This window comes from Hydractinia symbiolongicarpus, chromosome 8 (genome assembly GCF_029227915.1).
Source record: "Hydractinia symbiolongicarpus strain clone_291-10 chromosome 8, HSymV2.1, whole genome shotgun sequence".
Lineage (NCBI taxonomy): Eukaryota > Metazoa > Cnidaria > Hydrozoa > Anthoathecata > Hydractiniidae > Hydractinia > Hydractinia symbiolongicarpus.
Genome location: NC_079882.1, coordinates 24,145,195 through 24,162,061, shown reverse-complemented (window position 1 = coordinate 24,162,061; position 16,867 = coordinate 24,145,195). Strand labels below are relative to the sequence as shown.

The 16,867-nt window shown below is 35.6% G+C and overlaps 3 protein-coding genes across 3 annotated transcripts in view; 2 read left to right on the top strand and 1 right to left on the bottom strand.

Annotated features, from left to right (window-relative positions):
* Nucleotides 1–14,917, top strand: part of LOC130653858 (uncharacterized) — a 36,290-nt gene extending 21,373 nt beyond the window's left edge. Inside the window, exon 8 of the mRNA XM_057456358.1 lies at nucleotides 14,807–14,917. Coding sequence (XP_057312341.1) covers nucleotides 14,807–14,870 — 64 coding nt within the window. The 3' untranslated portion in view covers nucleotides 14,871–14,917. The remainder of the gene's footprint in view (nucleotides 1–14,806) is intronic.
* On the top strand, nucleotides 378–1,851 carry LOC130653597 (DNA damage-regulated autophagy modulator protein 1-like). Its single transcript, XM_057456118.1, has 2 exons — nucleotides 378–605; nucleotides 906–1,851. Exons 1-2 carry the CDS (start codon nucleotides 544–546, stop codon nucleotides 1,618–1,620), a joined length of 777 nt encoding a protein of 258 aa, XP_057312101.1. The 5' UTR covers nucleotides 378–543; the 3' UTR covers nucleotides 1,621–1,851.
* On the bottom strand, nucleotides 7,662–12,223 carry LOC130653594 (inosine-5'-monophosphate dehydrogenase 2-like). The gene is made up of 11 exons (XM_057456110.1): nucleotides 12,120–12,223; nucleotides 11,583–11,631; nucleotides 11,378–11,453; nucleotides 11,242–11,267; nucleotides 10,858–11,044; nucleotides 10,670–10,764; nucleotides 10,268–10,355; nucleotides 10,074–10,190; nucleotides 8,889–9,588; nucleotides 8,660–8,743; nucleotides 7,662–8,279 (listed from the first exon to the last, which is right to left on the bottom strand). The coding sequence occupies exons 1-11, from the start codon at nucleotides 12,209–12,211 to the stop codon at nucleotides 8,258–8,260; spliced, it is 1,536 nt and encodes a 511-aa protein (XP_057312093.1). The 5' UTR covers nucleotides 12,212–12,223; the 3' UTR covers nucleotides 7,662–8,257.
* Nucleotides 14,918–16,867: the final 1,950 nt, after the last annotated feature.

Below are 16,867 nucleotides of genomic sequence, written 5' to 3'. Positions count from 1 at the left end.
TAGATTAATTAAGTAAAACACTTTGAGAACAATCCCTATCTTTGCGTGAATAAATTTTTTGTGTATTTTTGATTTAAAATAATCGTTGGAATTAACCCTCGCGAAAAAGTCAAAAAACACGAAAAATGCATAAGTTTTTGTTGTTGACATAAAGCATGCAAGCAAAAAGCTAATAGGACATTCCCAATTTGCCATTCCACAGTGTCAATTTTTAAGGTCATATACGTCATCCTTAATTGGGATTTTTTTTCTCATTTTAACGCGACGGAGAAGAGCACACTAGCTTTGAGAGCATAAAAACTCAAATTTAAATTTTTGTATGTCCAATTCATGTTCTTAGATAAAAAACATGAATCAAAAAACGTTAGAAACGAAACTAAATAAATATAGATTTTGAAATCAGTGCTCGCATGAATGACGTTCATTAAAAATTGACGTGGGAAACTTTTTGTACACACCCGAATGAATTGAGGGAGGTCGTAGGTTACTAATTATATACACTACATTTGTCGTATCCTTTCGTACCTAAAAAAGCTGCACAAAATGGTCAAGAAAATAACACCAGAAGTATCAGAAACTAACGCCAATTGTGGGAACAAAAAAAGGTAGGGGTTCTTCCTATGACATTGTGTTTTATAATTTTTTGTTTCCTTGTTACAAACAGTACAAGTTTTTGGTTTCAGAACCGGATCTGTAATCTTAAGTGCTAACAACACCCTTTTCTTGCTCTTTGGCAGGACACGTGTCGTTGGTGAGGCGCAGAGAAAAAAAAACCCTCATTGTAAAACATTTTATTAAAAAGTTTTTTTGTCATTCCGCCCCTAAGCGACGAATATCCTTTTAGAACGACACAATGTTTTTCATTTTCAGTTCTACTAAGAATTCACATCCTGTTCTCTTTTTAGTTTCGTTGGCTGCATCAAGACAATTCAACGTGGGAACATATATCCTCTTTTCCCAATTCTAAATTTTATATTTCCAGTTACGTTTCTCGCCATTAGCTATGTACTTGGTGTCACAGGGGATCATGATATCAGTCGATTACCGTACCCAAGTGATTTGGGTGAACGTCAGCCTGAACGTGGCTTGTTTTCCTTGAGTCTAAGCATTGGCGTAGCTAGTTTAGCGCCTTGCATTGTTTTTCGATTTATACAAATAAACGACATTGGCTATAAATCGCAGAAACACAGCAACACATATGCTTTTGTGTGTGGTATGGTAAAAATGGTTGGACAATGTTTTGTTTTTAGTTACTCACAAGTTGAAAGTCCAACCGCTCATTTTACAGGTGCGACACTTTATTTTGTTTTCGGGATTGTTTATATCATACTGCAAACACAGTTCTCACGCAAGCTCCCTCAACACCATCCAAAATGGTTAGTTTACATGAGAGGAAGTTTTGCTATCTTTGCTGGAGTAACTTTTATTGTGTTTTTCTTTGGTCGAATACTTGCACCAGAAAGTGAATCAAGGTACTACATTCCGCAAACTTGTGAGTGGATCATTGGTGCGATATTCTCCCTCTTTGTGCTCACGTTTTCGTATGATTTCCATGGATTGTCGTGTGCCTCCAAGAATATGTTCAGCGATGAACAAAAGTTGAGGGATGATAACATTTGAAAAAACACAAGTCGACGAAATTTGGGAGCAGCACAGAGAAAACAACGTCGTCTCTTAAAAAATATTCAAGCACGCTTAGACGGACAGTAATAGCTGTTTTTAACAAAAAACACAAAGATTTGGAGGTCTGAGTACGATTGGTCTTGCATTATATTTTATAATAACAACAATGTAAAAAGAGTTAAACTAGTTTTTATCTAACAACAAAATAAAATATCCGTTTACTGGTTAGAGTACTGTTTGTGACATCTTTTGACCTGATCCGCAATGTGTTTTTTTCTTTTAAGATTCATCAATCAATAAAGACTGCATATCTATCTTAGTACAAAACAGTCTTGACCCAGTCCTCGTATGCAGTTTACAAAATAAAAAGTGAAAACATCCAAAACACTGAAAGCTTTACCCCACGTTACAAAAAATTAATTTATAAATTAAGTTATGACCACTAAAATAATTTTGATATTTTATGACCAGTAAAATAATTTTGACATTTTATGACCAGCAAAATAATTTTGATATTTTATATCCAATAAAATAATTTTGACATTTTATGATCGATTCAGATTCGTCATCTTACCACGTCACACATTTAGGTTTTGACAATATGAACGAACGAACGTACGGTATAGCCGTCCCGATGTTAACAAAGACGCCAGATGCTCTAGGAAAGAGGTTGATGAACTTGAATGGAGAAAAAAAATATTAACAATCCTTGTTTTCCTTTCTTATTTTAGCCAATATTGCAGTAGCAAACGAGTTTAAGAAACTTTGTGTTGCAAGAAATATTATCTGACGTTTTTAATTACTTTTTAGTTTATAGGGATGGGCAACCTCGTTCTTTAATGACGGTTGTCTCTTTATTCCTGACGGCGAGACGTGTCTAAATGTATTAAAAAGAAACAACAGGCGCTGGGTACGAGATTGGGGGTTGTTATGGATTGGGGGTAATTTCTTTCGCCGCGTAGAATATTTTCACGGAGAGCAACATTTATATACATAGTTAAGTAGGACATTAATAAACTAAGGGCAGGGATGTATCAACGCACCTCTCCAGGATGTACCCCTTCCCTCAATTTTCGACATTCATTCATCTCTGATTGCGAGTAATTACCTCAATGCCTAGGTTTCTTATATGACGTTTTACAACTGTTGGGAGAGGGGAGGAGGGGACAATTATACATTTGAGGAAGGAGGAGGGATTGTTTTTATAAAATTGAAATCTGCGCACGTTTAAAAACTCTGTAGACTTGTATACATACTAAAATTCTGAATGATGCCAATTATTTTTATTTTCTGGCTAGTTTAGTTCAGTAATTTATTCACTGGAAAATGATTCGAATAAATCCCTGTTCACGTCTTTTTTTAGAAGGACATTTCTTAGAAAGGGTGTTGGAAAGAGAGACGTCCTCTGAACACCAACTTTAAAGGAAGTGGCGTTTATTCTAGGGCGTTATTTTAAAGAAGGCGTTTAGTTAAACATCCCCAACCCAGACGGATTTTAATAACAAGTTTGATAAACTGTTCATGTCAACATTAACATTGCGCGAAAGAGGTAGAATTTTCTAATGTTTGAATTACTCATTTACTCTTGCTTGGTTACAAGTAAATAAACGAAAAATTTTGAAAAATATATTTTATAACAAACGTGCGCAAGTCAAACAGTTTAAAACAAACATGCTTTGAAGTTTTACGCGCCAAAAGTGTTAATGTTTATTTGTGTATTATGTAGGAGTTGTATTAAATTTTCGTATTGCCAGCGCATAAAAAAAGTTCTAATGGTTAGAACTGTCGATCGAATTCTTACTTGCTTTCGAATTTCTTCGACATTCGAAACTCGCGAATAACACAGGACATTTAAACAAAACGTAGAGGTTTGTTTACAAAAATATTTTTGACAAGCTTAACTTCAAAAGAATCAAACTTTAATTTAACAAGTTTAGAAGATGATGGTAAAAGGATCAAAGAATTATCTTCCCTTTTTACCTTTCTTTGCTGGCATATTTCAATTTTCTCTGGCTGCTTCAAGTTACGCTATCGGTGTTTTATTCAACAAATCTTTAGATTATCTACCTTACCCCAACGACCTCTCAGAGGAGCAGCCCGAAAGAGGTTTATTAAATGTGAGTTTAGCTTTTGGAGGTGCCCTCACGTTTTCTGTCATGTTGCTACGATATATTCAAATCAACAGTTTATATCCTGTTCGACGAAAGAAATTAAACATGGCTTCGCTGACGTGTGGGATTTTCATGGTTTTAGGACAAACTTTAATGTCGTCGTTTTCACGGAAGGAGATCGACTGGCTGTATTATTTTAGTGCATGTTTATATTCCACGTTTACTTGCTGTTATATGTTTTCACAAACCCATTTGTCAAGAGTTCTTGTTGCCTATCACAGTCCAGGCATTATCAAACTAAGAGTTTGCTGCTCTGTGCTTTCCTCACTTTGTACAGTCGGGTACATTCTTGCCAGAATGTTTGCACCAGAGAAACAACATCACTACAGAATACCGCACGGAGCGGAATGGTTGTTAACGTTTTTAACCATTATTTTTACCTGCAGCTTTAGTTGGGACTTCAACCGGATCAAATTTCGGTCATATATTTTAGATAAAGCCATCTCAAATGAACTTGGGATGAGAGGTACTAATTATATTGACTACCTAAGAAACCAAGCAAGAAGTAGAAAGATATCAAACGGCCTCAAACCATATCATGTTAACTCAAGGTGTTGAAATATCGATTGAGTTAATGTTTGTCGTTTATTCCTATTGTTTTTTGTTTTTGTTTTCTGTTTAATAAGAAATGATATAAAAATGTTAACTCATTTTCAAGAAACACCAAATAATGCTTTAACTTTAAATGTTGTTAATTTGTAGCAGTCTTTCGGAGGTCAGTAAAGCCTGGCTCCCTGATTACATCGAAATATTCTTTACAGGGCGTGTTCTGTCAAGCTGGGGTCAAATTCTACTAAAATAGTGGGCAATACGTTTTTGTAACGACGTCTATGGAAGGCATATCTGATTTTACGATTTAAACATCATCCCATTACCCTTCCCCCTTTTATATTTTTACTGTAACTTTCGGGAAATTGTCACAAAAAGAAGGCAAAAATCAAGAATTACAAAGTGACTGCTTTTACAAAATTAAAAAGCTTAGGCGGAGAGAAACCTGAACCTACGAGTAAAAAGTTTTTTAAAACTGGAATCGAGCTGGGATATGCTTTTGCGAAAAACACAATTAGGCCTAGAGTATGCTTACATTGTGCTTATTGGGGAAGTAATTTGAAAACTTAACGTTACGGACAGAAAAAGTCCTGTTTTTTTAGGGAATTTTCGCAAAAGGCTAGTCCTTCAATTTCGCGAGAATTTAATTTCATGAATTTTGGGTAAAAAGAAATTTGATGACATTTTGTTTTTCAATTTTTTTTCCGTTTCTTTTTTAATCATAAAATGGAATTTGTATTAAAATAATATATGCGAAATTCGCAAAAAAAAAAGTGCAAATCGTCGCGGCAATTAATTTTTGTGAGCTTCGTGAATATACAATTTTCCAATAATTTACGCAGGTTCTAACCTAGGTCGAAGTTAGTGTACACAGGAAGGAAAGTTAGTGTCCGCTGGAAGGCTGAAAGAAGCCATTTTTGCTGCAATCAAAGTAATTTGATGCATACACTTTGGTTTATTTTGTAGTAACAAACAGTATGCACCATCACAATGTGCTGTTGTCAAGTGTTTTAACAATAAAAGGAAACTTGACAAGTTGTTGAATTTGGAATGCGATATACATGCTGGGAAAAGAAGAGCAGACTGCTCATGCCCCCCCCCCCCCCCCCCCCCCCCACGTTTTCGATTGTATTGTTTTCCTGGACCTAAATTGTACCAAGATCAAAGACAGAGATGGGTTAAATTAATGAGAAGAGCAACTGCCAAAAATACTCCCTGGTTACCAAGCCAAGTGATAGAATCTGTTCACTTCATTTTGTTGATGGGGAACCAACACCTCAGCACTCTGATCCTTCTTTGCATCTTGGCTATGAGACAGCTCCCGTGAATCCGAGACGAACACTATTCCGTCACCCTTGTCCAAAATCAACTTGTTATCACTGGAAAACAAAGTTTTAAAAAGGAAGCTTGTATTTAATAACAACCACTCTTCGCAGCTTGAGCTTCAAAACTACCGAAGGCGCTAAAAATTGTGTACACTAACTTTCCCCCAGACCCTTTTTCCTGCACGTCCCGGGAGATGACGGATTGGTGTCACACAAGGTCATCTCACCAATTTTCGCATTCACAAAAATTTATCCGTAAGAAAATTCTAAATCTCTCGTTCGCGTTTAATTTTGCAATTCATGTGTCTTGCGACAGTTTTTTTATTGGGAATTTATCCAAATAAAGTATAGTGTAAAAATGTTTTTATTTTATTTTACTTTTTTTGACTTCGGTATTGCGATTCGTCTCGCCGTCCTGATATAAAAAAGAGACAACAGCCGCTAGGAACGAGGTTGCTTTGTTCCTCGCTACAAGGAGTTTTGCCTTTTTGCTGAGAGTCGATTTTGGCTGCTCACAAAAATGGCTCAGGGGTCAAGAGACCCTGGCGACGAGGATGCATCAGCCTCGTGATTTTCTTAACATTATGGCTTTTTAACCTCATTTTCTTATACTTTATTCATCACGCCCCCCCCCCCCCCAATATAGGGCCCCTGCGCTTCGAACCCATATCCTTTAACATTTTTGCTATGATGCATGATATCCGTATCAAGCTACAGTAGAGACCCTAGGCCGAGGCTGCCTAAGCAGGAAATAAACTTACTTGATTCTTAGAGACGGCTGTTTTGTCTGTTATAGCAGACACCCAGCTGGACAACAAAACGTGTCCGCTATATAAGGCGTGTGCAATATGAAAATGGCCGGGTAAAAACTACTTCTAGTTATTCGATTCGACACTTATTACACTTGTTTATGCGCATTCTTTTTCTAAAGCTCTTGCATGTTTCTTTTAAAATTATTTGATAGATGAGTAAACGAGGTCCTCTTTGTCGTTTCTCGAGCACACAATTGGTATGGTCTCGTTTTTGCGGAAGCTATATCAAAGTTTAACTAATGATGACACCTTCATCCCCAGGGTTTGTTGCTTGATGTCAAAGCCACTAGAATCCCTAGGAGCAAAGTGGTGAAACGAATTGAACAACACTAATTGAGATTGTGACTATCAGAACTTTTACAAAAAATTTCAGAACAATTCAAGATTTCCAAATTACTCTCACATTTTTAAGGGTATGGTCCACAACAACAATCAAACAAATCGACTATCAATTTTATTTTCCAGCAATCTCTCGGCCATTTCTTTGTGGTTCAGACGTAGCTCGTTTTGTCACCTTGACAGTTAAAAATTCCCTCATGGTTTTTGAGATCAAAAGTACCTGTATAACTTGAATCAGGTTGGTTTTTTAGTTAATACTTGATTGCAATTTCACAGACCAAAATATAATCAACCCACCCATCCCCGTTGTGCAAGCGAAATTTTTACTCTTTTTCGCCATTGTACGAAGAAACTACTTGATTCATTACATACAGCTCAAAGAGAGAATGGAAATGGTATTGCAAATTTACTTTTGCATTAGAAGAGTTATGACTATAACGTTGAATGCTAAAAATGGCCTAAATTTGGCATTCTTTTGATGATGTTGCTATAGAAAAGGATGTGTTTTATTACCATTTGCCGTTAAGGAGGTGGCGAGATGCGCCATATGTCTGGGATACTAAAGGAAATAGAGTAACCAGAGTTGCTTGTAAAAATTCTGAATTCAACAATTGCAAAAAAAATTTTTTAAGTGCAGTAGCCATCTTTTGAGACCACTACGGCTTCCAAAAACCTGTTTTAAAAAAATTGATTTTTAAACATCTTTAGAGGTTTGCGATGAAGTGAAGAATATGTTTTATCCATACTGTTTCCATTAAAAATTCTACCCTGGTGATAAAAAGGTATTAATTTGGACACGAAAAAAGCGAATAAACAGATATGTGAAAACATAAAATACCACATTTGATTTCGTTTATTATATTTACTCTTTTAATTTTTTTCTTTTTCTAAATGTATTCTTTAAAAATTTTAAACTCACAATATTATTCTTTGAAAACAAAAAAAATCTTACACAATATAAAAATAAAAGAAAAAGAGTAAAAAAGCTACAACACTACAATACTACAGAAATGCTTTAAAACCCAACATGCAATGTTTCCACCCAACTTGGGTTAAGAATGAAATATTGTGCTTCCTCTAAATATCCCGAGAGTCTCACGAGATATTTTTTGAAACAAGAGGTATATCAGCAAATTTCACAGCTTGGATAGCTACAGGGAAATTGGGGAAAATTCTAGTTATCGAGTTAAACAAAAACAGGAAATATTATGATGATATTTTATAAAAATGCTTTTTCTCCCCAACATCACAGAAGGTAGGCGCTGGAGGACTTATTGAAACTGGAACTCTCTTTTTGTACAGTAAAAAAATTCTAAACGGCAACAAAAAAATAGAGGCATTACCCGATTCTACTACGATAATTAAACGTTCCGCTATCTAATGATCAGTAAAAAATGTCAAAAAATAAAATTTCGGAAAATTAAAATTTCGAAGACGCTCAATACAGTTGTTTCACGTACCTAAAATAAAAGATGACAATAAATTCGCGTAATAAACTTTTTTTTCGCATAATAAGGGCGCCTCGTTTTATTAAATTTTGATATGTCAGGCTAAAATGCTTTTTCATTTAACTTACCAGCAACGCTTTCTCGATATATCGACTACGGTTTTGATATGTATGAACAACATTTGCTATACATTTATGTATTTTTTTCTTACGCGCTTTATATTCATTGTAGTTTAGTACATTATGTATTTGTACAAGTATTTCACGAAAATTTATATTCTGCCTTTCTAAGCCTACGGTTTCTTAAACACTGGTTTTAAAAAAACCCTATAGTCATCCATACCATGAAACAACAACACACTGACACGTATGGTTGATATACAAGCAACTTACGAATGTAATCCATGCACTCCTCCCTCACGTTGAGCAGACGCTGTACGTTTTTCAAACCTCAATTCACCGCTGTATATCTTTCCCCTAAATAGGGAACAAAATTGCAGTCGAGTTTAGCTTATACTGTCCGGTAATGACCAGAGCGAAATATCGCTGTGAAATCACTACGTGAAAAATTTTGTGCTCTTAAAAAAGATACATCTAAAACACATAATGCTGAAAAACACACCTCAGTCGTGTAAGATCTTTTGTCCCCACATCTTGACAGCCATGTTGCACTCCAGCCACAAGATAAGGAATAAAGCGATGCAAGCTTCCTTTGTCTTCCACAGAACCACTCACACCCTGCGCCACCCGAACTTTCGAAGTGTCAGCAAAATAGCGCGTTTGGCTACCCTTGCTTTCCATAGCACCAATTGAGCCCATGCCACGATACTTCTTTAAGCGGACACCGTCTTGGTAGAAATAATCACCAGGTGCTTCCACAGTACCAGCAAGTAAAGATCCCATCATTACAGTGGATGCCCCTAACGACAACGCTTTGATGATGTGTCCAACATTCGAGATACCACCATCAGCTATACATGGAACATCAAACCGTCTTGCATACTCAGCAACCTTGTACACAGCAGTGGCTTGTGGTCGCCCAACTGCGCACACTTCTTGGGTTATACAGATCGAGCCACTGCCCATACCAATACGAAGGGCGTCTGCGCCTGCATCGATCAAATTCTTCGCCTGTGCTGCAGTCACAACGTTTCCTGCAATAACCTGAAGCTCGGGGTACTTTTCTTTGATTTCCTTTAAACGGTTGATTTGATAGGATGAATTTCCCTGAGAAGAATCAAGCACGATGACATCCACGCCTGCTTCAACGAGGGCATCCAGTCTTGCTACATCATTATCGTGAGTACTGATGGCAGCACCAACTGCGATTGTAAGAAAGAAGATAATTACGTTAGTATGACTTAAATTCTTTCGTATCCCGCACGTATATATATGCGCACACTAGTTTTTGCGTGGACGTTACCGTTTTATAATGACCTTTTTCATGTATTTCAATTTTAACAAACGAAAAGAAAGTGTCGTTTTAAACTAACCTCGCACTAAAAACGCATCTCCCTGCGACGTACACCTCGCCACATGACTTAAAATATTATGCTTATATATAACACAATAGAAAAAAAATCACGTGATCTCTAAATAAAAACGCAAAATGCTTATCAATATACCGCATCGTAAAACGCTGCAGAAAATTGAAAGGAAGTATACGTCATTTTTTAGCTGCCATATACATACACATTACTTGTTCTTACTGTAAACTTGGCTTATATAGCCGGGACAATTTTAGAGGGGAACACTTTTTAGCTTATTTTTAGCGCGAAATTATAGTGTGAAGATTAACAATACGCACCAAGCAATTGCTTTTTCTGATCTTTCGAAGCGAGTGGAAATTCTTTATTCTTTCGTAGATCTGTTCTTGCGATCAACGAGAGCAATCTTCCATCAGAATCAACAATCGGGAGTTTGCCTAGTGACAAATAAGACTTTATAAACAAAAACGAGAAAGAAAAGAAAAATAGAAACAAACCCACCAATTTTGTGTACCTTTTTTACTCTTCGATAAAATTTCGTTAGCTTGTTTCAAAGTAACACCAGATTCTGCTACCACCAAAGACTCCTTTTTAGTCATAATCTTAAAGAAGAAACAAAAACATTTTATTTTTTATTTTGAAGCAAAACAAACTATTACTACCTAAGGAACAACGAAAACGGAGGAAAAGCGGATACTTTAGTTAAAAATGACGTTTTTCATAAGATTAAAATATTTGGAATTGGCTTTTCTCATATTTCGTAGTAACGTTCCTTAGTTAATACACCCAAACTTTACTAATTCGTGGAAATTATAAGATATTTAACGTTCCTGAAAACTAAAAAGAAACCGTTCCTTCAAAGAAATCGTGTTCCTGTACAAGATATGAAAAAATGAAATCACAACTGTACACAAACCTCTGTTACCGACGTTGAATACAAATCCTCTGTCATAAAATCAATGTCTCGGTTTGTCAGCATACCTATCAATATTCCATCACTCTTTCCAGTGTCTAAAAGTCACAGAGAAAAACAAGATAGAAAAGAATAAGAAGTAACCCAAAAGTAATTAAAAAAATGTTTTTCTTAAACGTCTTAAGCCCTACCTGTTACGGGAAAGCCGGAAAATCCAAACTTGTTATGTATAGCCACAGCATCACCTATAGTGTGTGTTGGACCCAAAACAATAGGATCGTTAATAAAACCTTGCTCAAAACGTTTAACTTTGTGAACTTCGTTAGCCTGAAACTCGATAGAGCAATTATGATGAATGATACCAATCCCTCCAAGCAACTAAAGAAATAGAATTAAATAAGACACTTGTTCCTTGTAGAATTGCTTCCCTGAATTATAGTTAATGGGTCAATTGATAATATTTAAGACCTATATTCATCATTTTAAAAGTGAACGTTCTCTTATATAGACCATAAGTAATCCAACAGTAATAAAAAAACCTATTAAAGTGTAAATAGTAGTAGAAAATCTCTCACAGCCATAGTCTTTGCCATTTCAGATTCTATTAGAAAAATACAGTTAATATTCAGGCAGTGGCAAAATATATCAAAGGATGAGCACATCATATAACATCAACACACTGTTAGTTTTGAAACAAGTATATGTATATACCTGTAACAGTATCCATAGGCGAACTGACAAATGGAGTTTTCAACATAATCTTTTTTGTCAATGGTGATTGCAAGTTCTAGCAGAAAAAAATATTCATTTTAACTTTTCCAGTAGCTCGCGTCATTTCCATCTCATTTTGTAATTAGTAATTTCATTGTAAAAATCAGTAAACTATAAACAAAAAGATAATGATAATACTACATACCACTTCATTTGCAGCAAAATTGATGTACCCAGGCAGAATGATAAAATCACTAAAAAAAATATGCTAAAGTGTGAGAAAGTTTAAGTGCATTTTGGGTTATTACATTACAATAACAGACTTGTTTGAAATATCACTGACAAATGTTCACCTTAACAAAATTCTTTAAACTGCATTTTATTCTGTGCTAATTAAAATTGATGTCAAAACATACTTCCATTAAACAAATTAACAAATAACCTACAGAAATTTATATATCTTAGTTGTTATTGTTTGAAAAGTGCACCACTATATGCACCACTAAAGCATGATGTTAATATTGATACCTCTTCAAATAGAAACAATAGTATTTTCATATGCATGTTAGGACTCAAGTCATTTAAGCTAAGTATAAATTCATTTGGAATTTGCTGCTAATAAAAAAAAAGTTTAATATTGCACAAGAAGTAAAATGTGTGGTTAATTTGTGCACTTGCATGTTAAAAACATACTAATATTTTTTGCAGCAAAATAAAAAAGAGCATATATGAAAAAACAAACTTGTATGTTAATCCAGATCCAGATTCCATCATTGTTGCAGCTGATATCCCATCTTCAGGAACGTACCTCTGACCACTGATTAAATCAGCCATGTTTAAATCTTCCTAAATGATACTTACTTGACATTAAAACAAGAAAAATGCAAGCAGAAACAAACAAGTAAATGAATACTATTTGGGCCCATTCCAACAAGACTGCAGTAAACAGAAAAAAATTAATTAAAATAATTTTTATGCCCTTCACAAAGATATTTTACCAATTAACACAGGCCATTGTAAATTGTATATATACACGGTGATGGCACTTGGCAATCTAATAGCTGACATAAAATTACATGCACATCCTTTAATATTGAATTCAAGACAATGTAACAATTGTAAATTTATTTGGTCATGAATGGCGTGCGATCGCACGCACACGCCTCTGCCTTTGCGTGGAGGACGGCAGTCGTTTGACTTTTGTTATAATTAAATCCCTTAAGGGTTTTGCGAGTTTATATTTTTTCTGTGTTAAAAAAACAATGCTCCCGCGAAGAAATAGCAATTATATTTCTTGTAATAGCAAGATGCATTGTGTAAATGTATTGATAAGCTATTCCCTTAAGTATTAGGTGAAGTAATTAAATAATAAAAATCAATTGCGCGAGAATGTATTGTATCGCAATGTTTTGTTCTGTGTAACTATTCATGCGAGTTTCGCGTCCGCAGTAGATTACATTTAGACTGTACTGTACGAACTCAAGGTCATGGCATCATTAAGTTGAATATTGCAGAAGTCGTCAGTGACATGCTTCGAAAATGCTTGTCACAGGCACAATTCAATGCAAAGCAAAACTGTACAGGAGACTCAATTGTTAGAGTTTTCGAAGAACATATCTTCTTACAAAAACGAGGGCAGGGCTGACTTATTGCCTGCTGTGTCGTGTGGGAGACAGAACTTGTGGACAATTTTTTCGATTATCATTACTAAACATATTTGATTTCTCTTTCCCCTTTTAAAAAGATTTTTTAAAATTTATTGAACATGTTTTTTCTTTGGTATTATTACATCAAGAGAACATTCGTCCGAAAGCTGATTAAGGTACAGGACACCTAACCTCTCCAATGTTCTGGTTATATTTAACTTGCACTTTTCTCGCAGTATTCTCTGTGACGATGAAGGTCGAACTGACTTGTGGCATGGTTCCAAATGGTCTTTTGTCTTTTGTTAAAGTCTCAGTGTAATGCACCAGCTGAGCATAAGAGTGTCAGCAGAAGGAAAGGGGCCGACTTTAATGTTCTCTATACCTTACGTTCTTCATATTAACACCATTAATTTAAATTTCACAAAAAATTACGTTGGCAATTTTTTTGCCAACTACTATGCTTCAAAAACTCTGCGCTGTTGGTCTCTGAATGTAATAATTGCATGCCAAAATCATAAGCTAGGCGTATGATACTGATCACACGCCTGTATTAGTGTAGGCATACATACCACCGCACGCGGGTGCAAATATTCATGACCAAGACTGTCGCTTATCCATGCCACTGATAACAAAACTATTTTATCACAACAATTTTGGCATACCATTATTGTGAAATATACAGGCAGGTAATAAACTATATAGCTCCTACATTCATTCTCAACATTCTCCTTTTTTGCTCAATTTGCAAATAATAAAAGTTCATAACAAATCAAGCTAAAGTTACAAAAGAATTTATAAAAAAAATGCAGTATATATAACTCATTTGTTGTAAGCATTAATTACCTCCGAAAGTTAAAATATGTGTGTTATTTGGGTGCATGAAAAGTTTGTGTGCCAGAGCGTGTGCGTTTAGCATGCACAAAACCTTGTGTGCGTAAAACCTTAATACACAGAGCCCTGTGAACATCAAAAATCACTGACTAAACGAATGAATTTTACTACTGCCTACCATTTCTGGGGGTGCTATCTTTACAAATAACATTACATTAAGAAGTTTTACCTGACTGACTGAATTTTGTTTTTTTTCTCTGACTAAATTTTGTTTTTTTCATCACTTTGCTTTGCCATTTTGACTAATACAGCATTTGAAGGATCTCATAATCAAAAGATCCCATCTAGAAGATTTCCATGAACACATCAATGGTCTCTACAAATTAAATTCAGTTTTAAGCTTTGGTCAAATATGAGAATGGCTGGCATTTCAGTTTCAGTGCATCGTAAACCAAAACACATGGACCAGTACCTAAACTTCAAATCAAACCATCTTGTAAAAAAAGTGTCATATCTTCATTATTGAATCGTGCCAACAGCGTAGTCAGTGACAAAAAAGAGAGGAAAGAAGAGATTTGACACATAAAGAATGCAATAATCGCAAATGAATCGCAAGTAGAAAATAAGATAAAGGGAAGATGCAACCGAGATCATAATCATCATTCTCGGCTAAATGTCCGTTTTCCATGCTAGCATGGGTTGGACAGGGTATATTAATGACCTTCTTCCAATCTGAACTAGACTGTGTTAGATCTAAACTCACCTTCCTCTGTATCAATTCTGTCCTCATAACCTCCTGCCAAGTCTTTCTCGGTCTGCCTCTGGGCTTTGCCCCAGGAACTATCAAGTCTCTACACTTTCTTACCCAATTATCCTCCTCCATTCTTTCCAAGTGCCCCAGCCAATTCAATCTTCTCATATGGATAACATCTTTAATTCTACGGATACTTAGCTTGCTTCTTAGCTCATCTGAACTCTTTCTGTCTCTCAGACTGGCATTACACATCCACCTATAACCATTCTCATATCATTCCTTTCTAAACGGTCAAGATCTTCCTGCTTCACTGCTCATGTCTCACTACCATACAACATAACACTTCTTACACAGGTCTCATACAACCTACCTTTTAACTCAATTGACAAGACTCTGCTAGCCAACAAAGGAAGTAACTCTCTGAACTTTTTCCAAGCAGAACCTATCCTGCAAGTAACACTTCTTCCAACACCCCCTTCACTTCCCAACATATGACCTAAGTAACAGAAGTTCTTAACTATCTCTAACGAGCCACTGTTGTACATCATGAAGCTGGAAATACTTCATTCTCTATAATCTCACCTTTGCAACGCTTGCATACAAACTGTATGTCAGCTCTTAACCTTTTACTAATACTACTGCACTTCTTATGCTTGCAAATCTGACAAAAAAATGAGTTACTACCAACTCCTTTCCTGCAAACTCCACAAGACCACTTTCCAACTACAAGGTTATACTTGGCTGCAATGCTACTAATCATGACTTTAGACTTTGCTGTGTTCACCCTTAGCCCTTTCTCTTCTAGTCCTTTCTTCCACTTCTCAAACTTTTCAACTAATTCTTCCATCGACTCTGCTATGAGAACCAAACCATCTGCATACAATAACTCCCATGGACAACCTGTTCTGAACTCCATCGACAGCGCTTCTAAGACTAGAACAAACAACAAAGGACTAAGTACAGAACCCTGATGTACACCAACATTTACACTAAATTCATCACTAAGCGAATCGTTAATCCTGACACGACTTCTAGCCTCATTTACACCTAATTTTCTCAAAGCCCACCAAATAACTTTACGTGGCACTCTATCAAAAGCTTTCTCTAAATCTACAAAGGCAAAATAGAGATTCTTTATCTTTCCTAAATACTTTTCCTGAAGCTGTCTGTGTAAAAATATTGCATCTGTAGTGCCACGAAATAACAGGGAAATATCTTTGTCTTAACGAAAAGACAAATTAGGTTGAAAGAACAAAGTAATGTTGTTTACAAAATCCTGCGCAAAAATTGTGGTGCAATATTCGGCAATTCGGTTCAGCTTTGTTGCCGTAGTGATGATTGACATTGTGCTTAATTCACGAATCAAACTTGTGCTACATCCACCATTTTTTAAAATTTTGCAGGGTGAATATATACAAACCTAGTTCCTAGGGGGGAGAATGCTAAAAAAATGTCGAAATGGAAGAATAATTCCCTAACGAAAGGTAACCACAATAAAAACCTGTCTGGAAATGCTCCTTAGCTATTTAGATTTTGCTCCAAAAAATTATCTGTGCTTAAACTTCCTAACATTGTTCTTAAAACTCTAAAATGTGTCTAGCTCTGCACTCATGGAAACTTTTCACCTTCAAAAAATTGTTATGACGTCAAACCGAATCGCCGAATGTATAGGCTAAAACAAACAAAAAATTGTGGACCACAGCTGGAGCAGAAGTCATTACATTAATTGCGATGAGAAGAAAATCGTTGACAGGGAATCCAGAAAAGTGACTAGGAAGATAAAAGAAACCATCAATAGTGTCGAACATGGCAAAAATAAACAGCATCTTGTATCAACTTACTGAGATTTGGTTACCAGCTCTACACTAGAAGTAGTTATCTCTATCTAGGTCCGAAAATGTTAATTACCATAATTAACTATAATTAACAACTTGTTCCTGATTGATTAATTTTTATTAATCTAGATCCTTTGCAATTATATATATAAATACATTCTCAACATCATTTTACTTTGCCGGACGATGGGGGAAGGATCCACCGAAATGTCACCTACCAAACTATCATGTTCAAGCAATGATAAACATTCCACAATAAAAGCAGAATGATGTGGTACCTTACAACCCTAAACTAAATTGATAACCAGAGAGCATATCCAAGTATTTCCCCACAGTTTAACCCTAGCATTCAGTCAAAAGTTCAGTTTGTGTTAAAAGAATATATATTTCAAGAGAGTTACCTCTACTTAGCTGAATGAGGTTT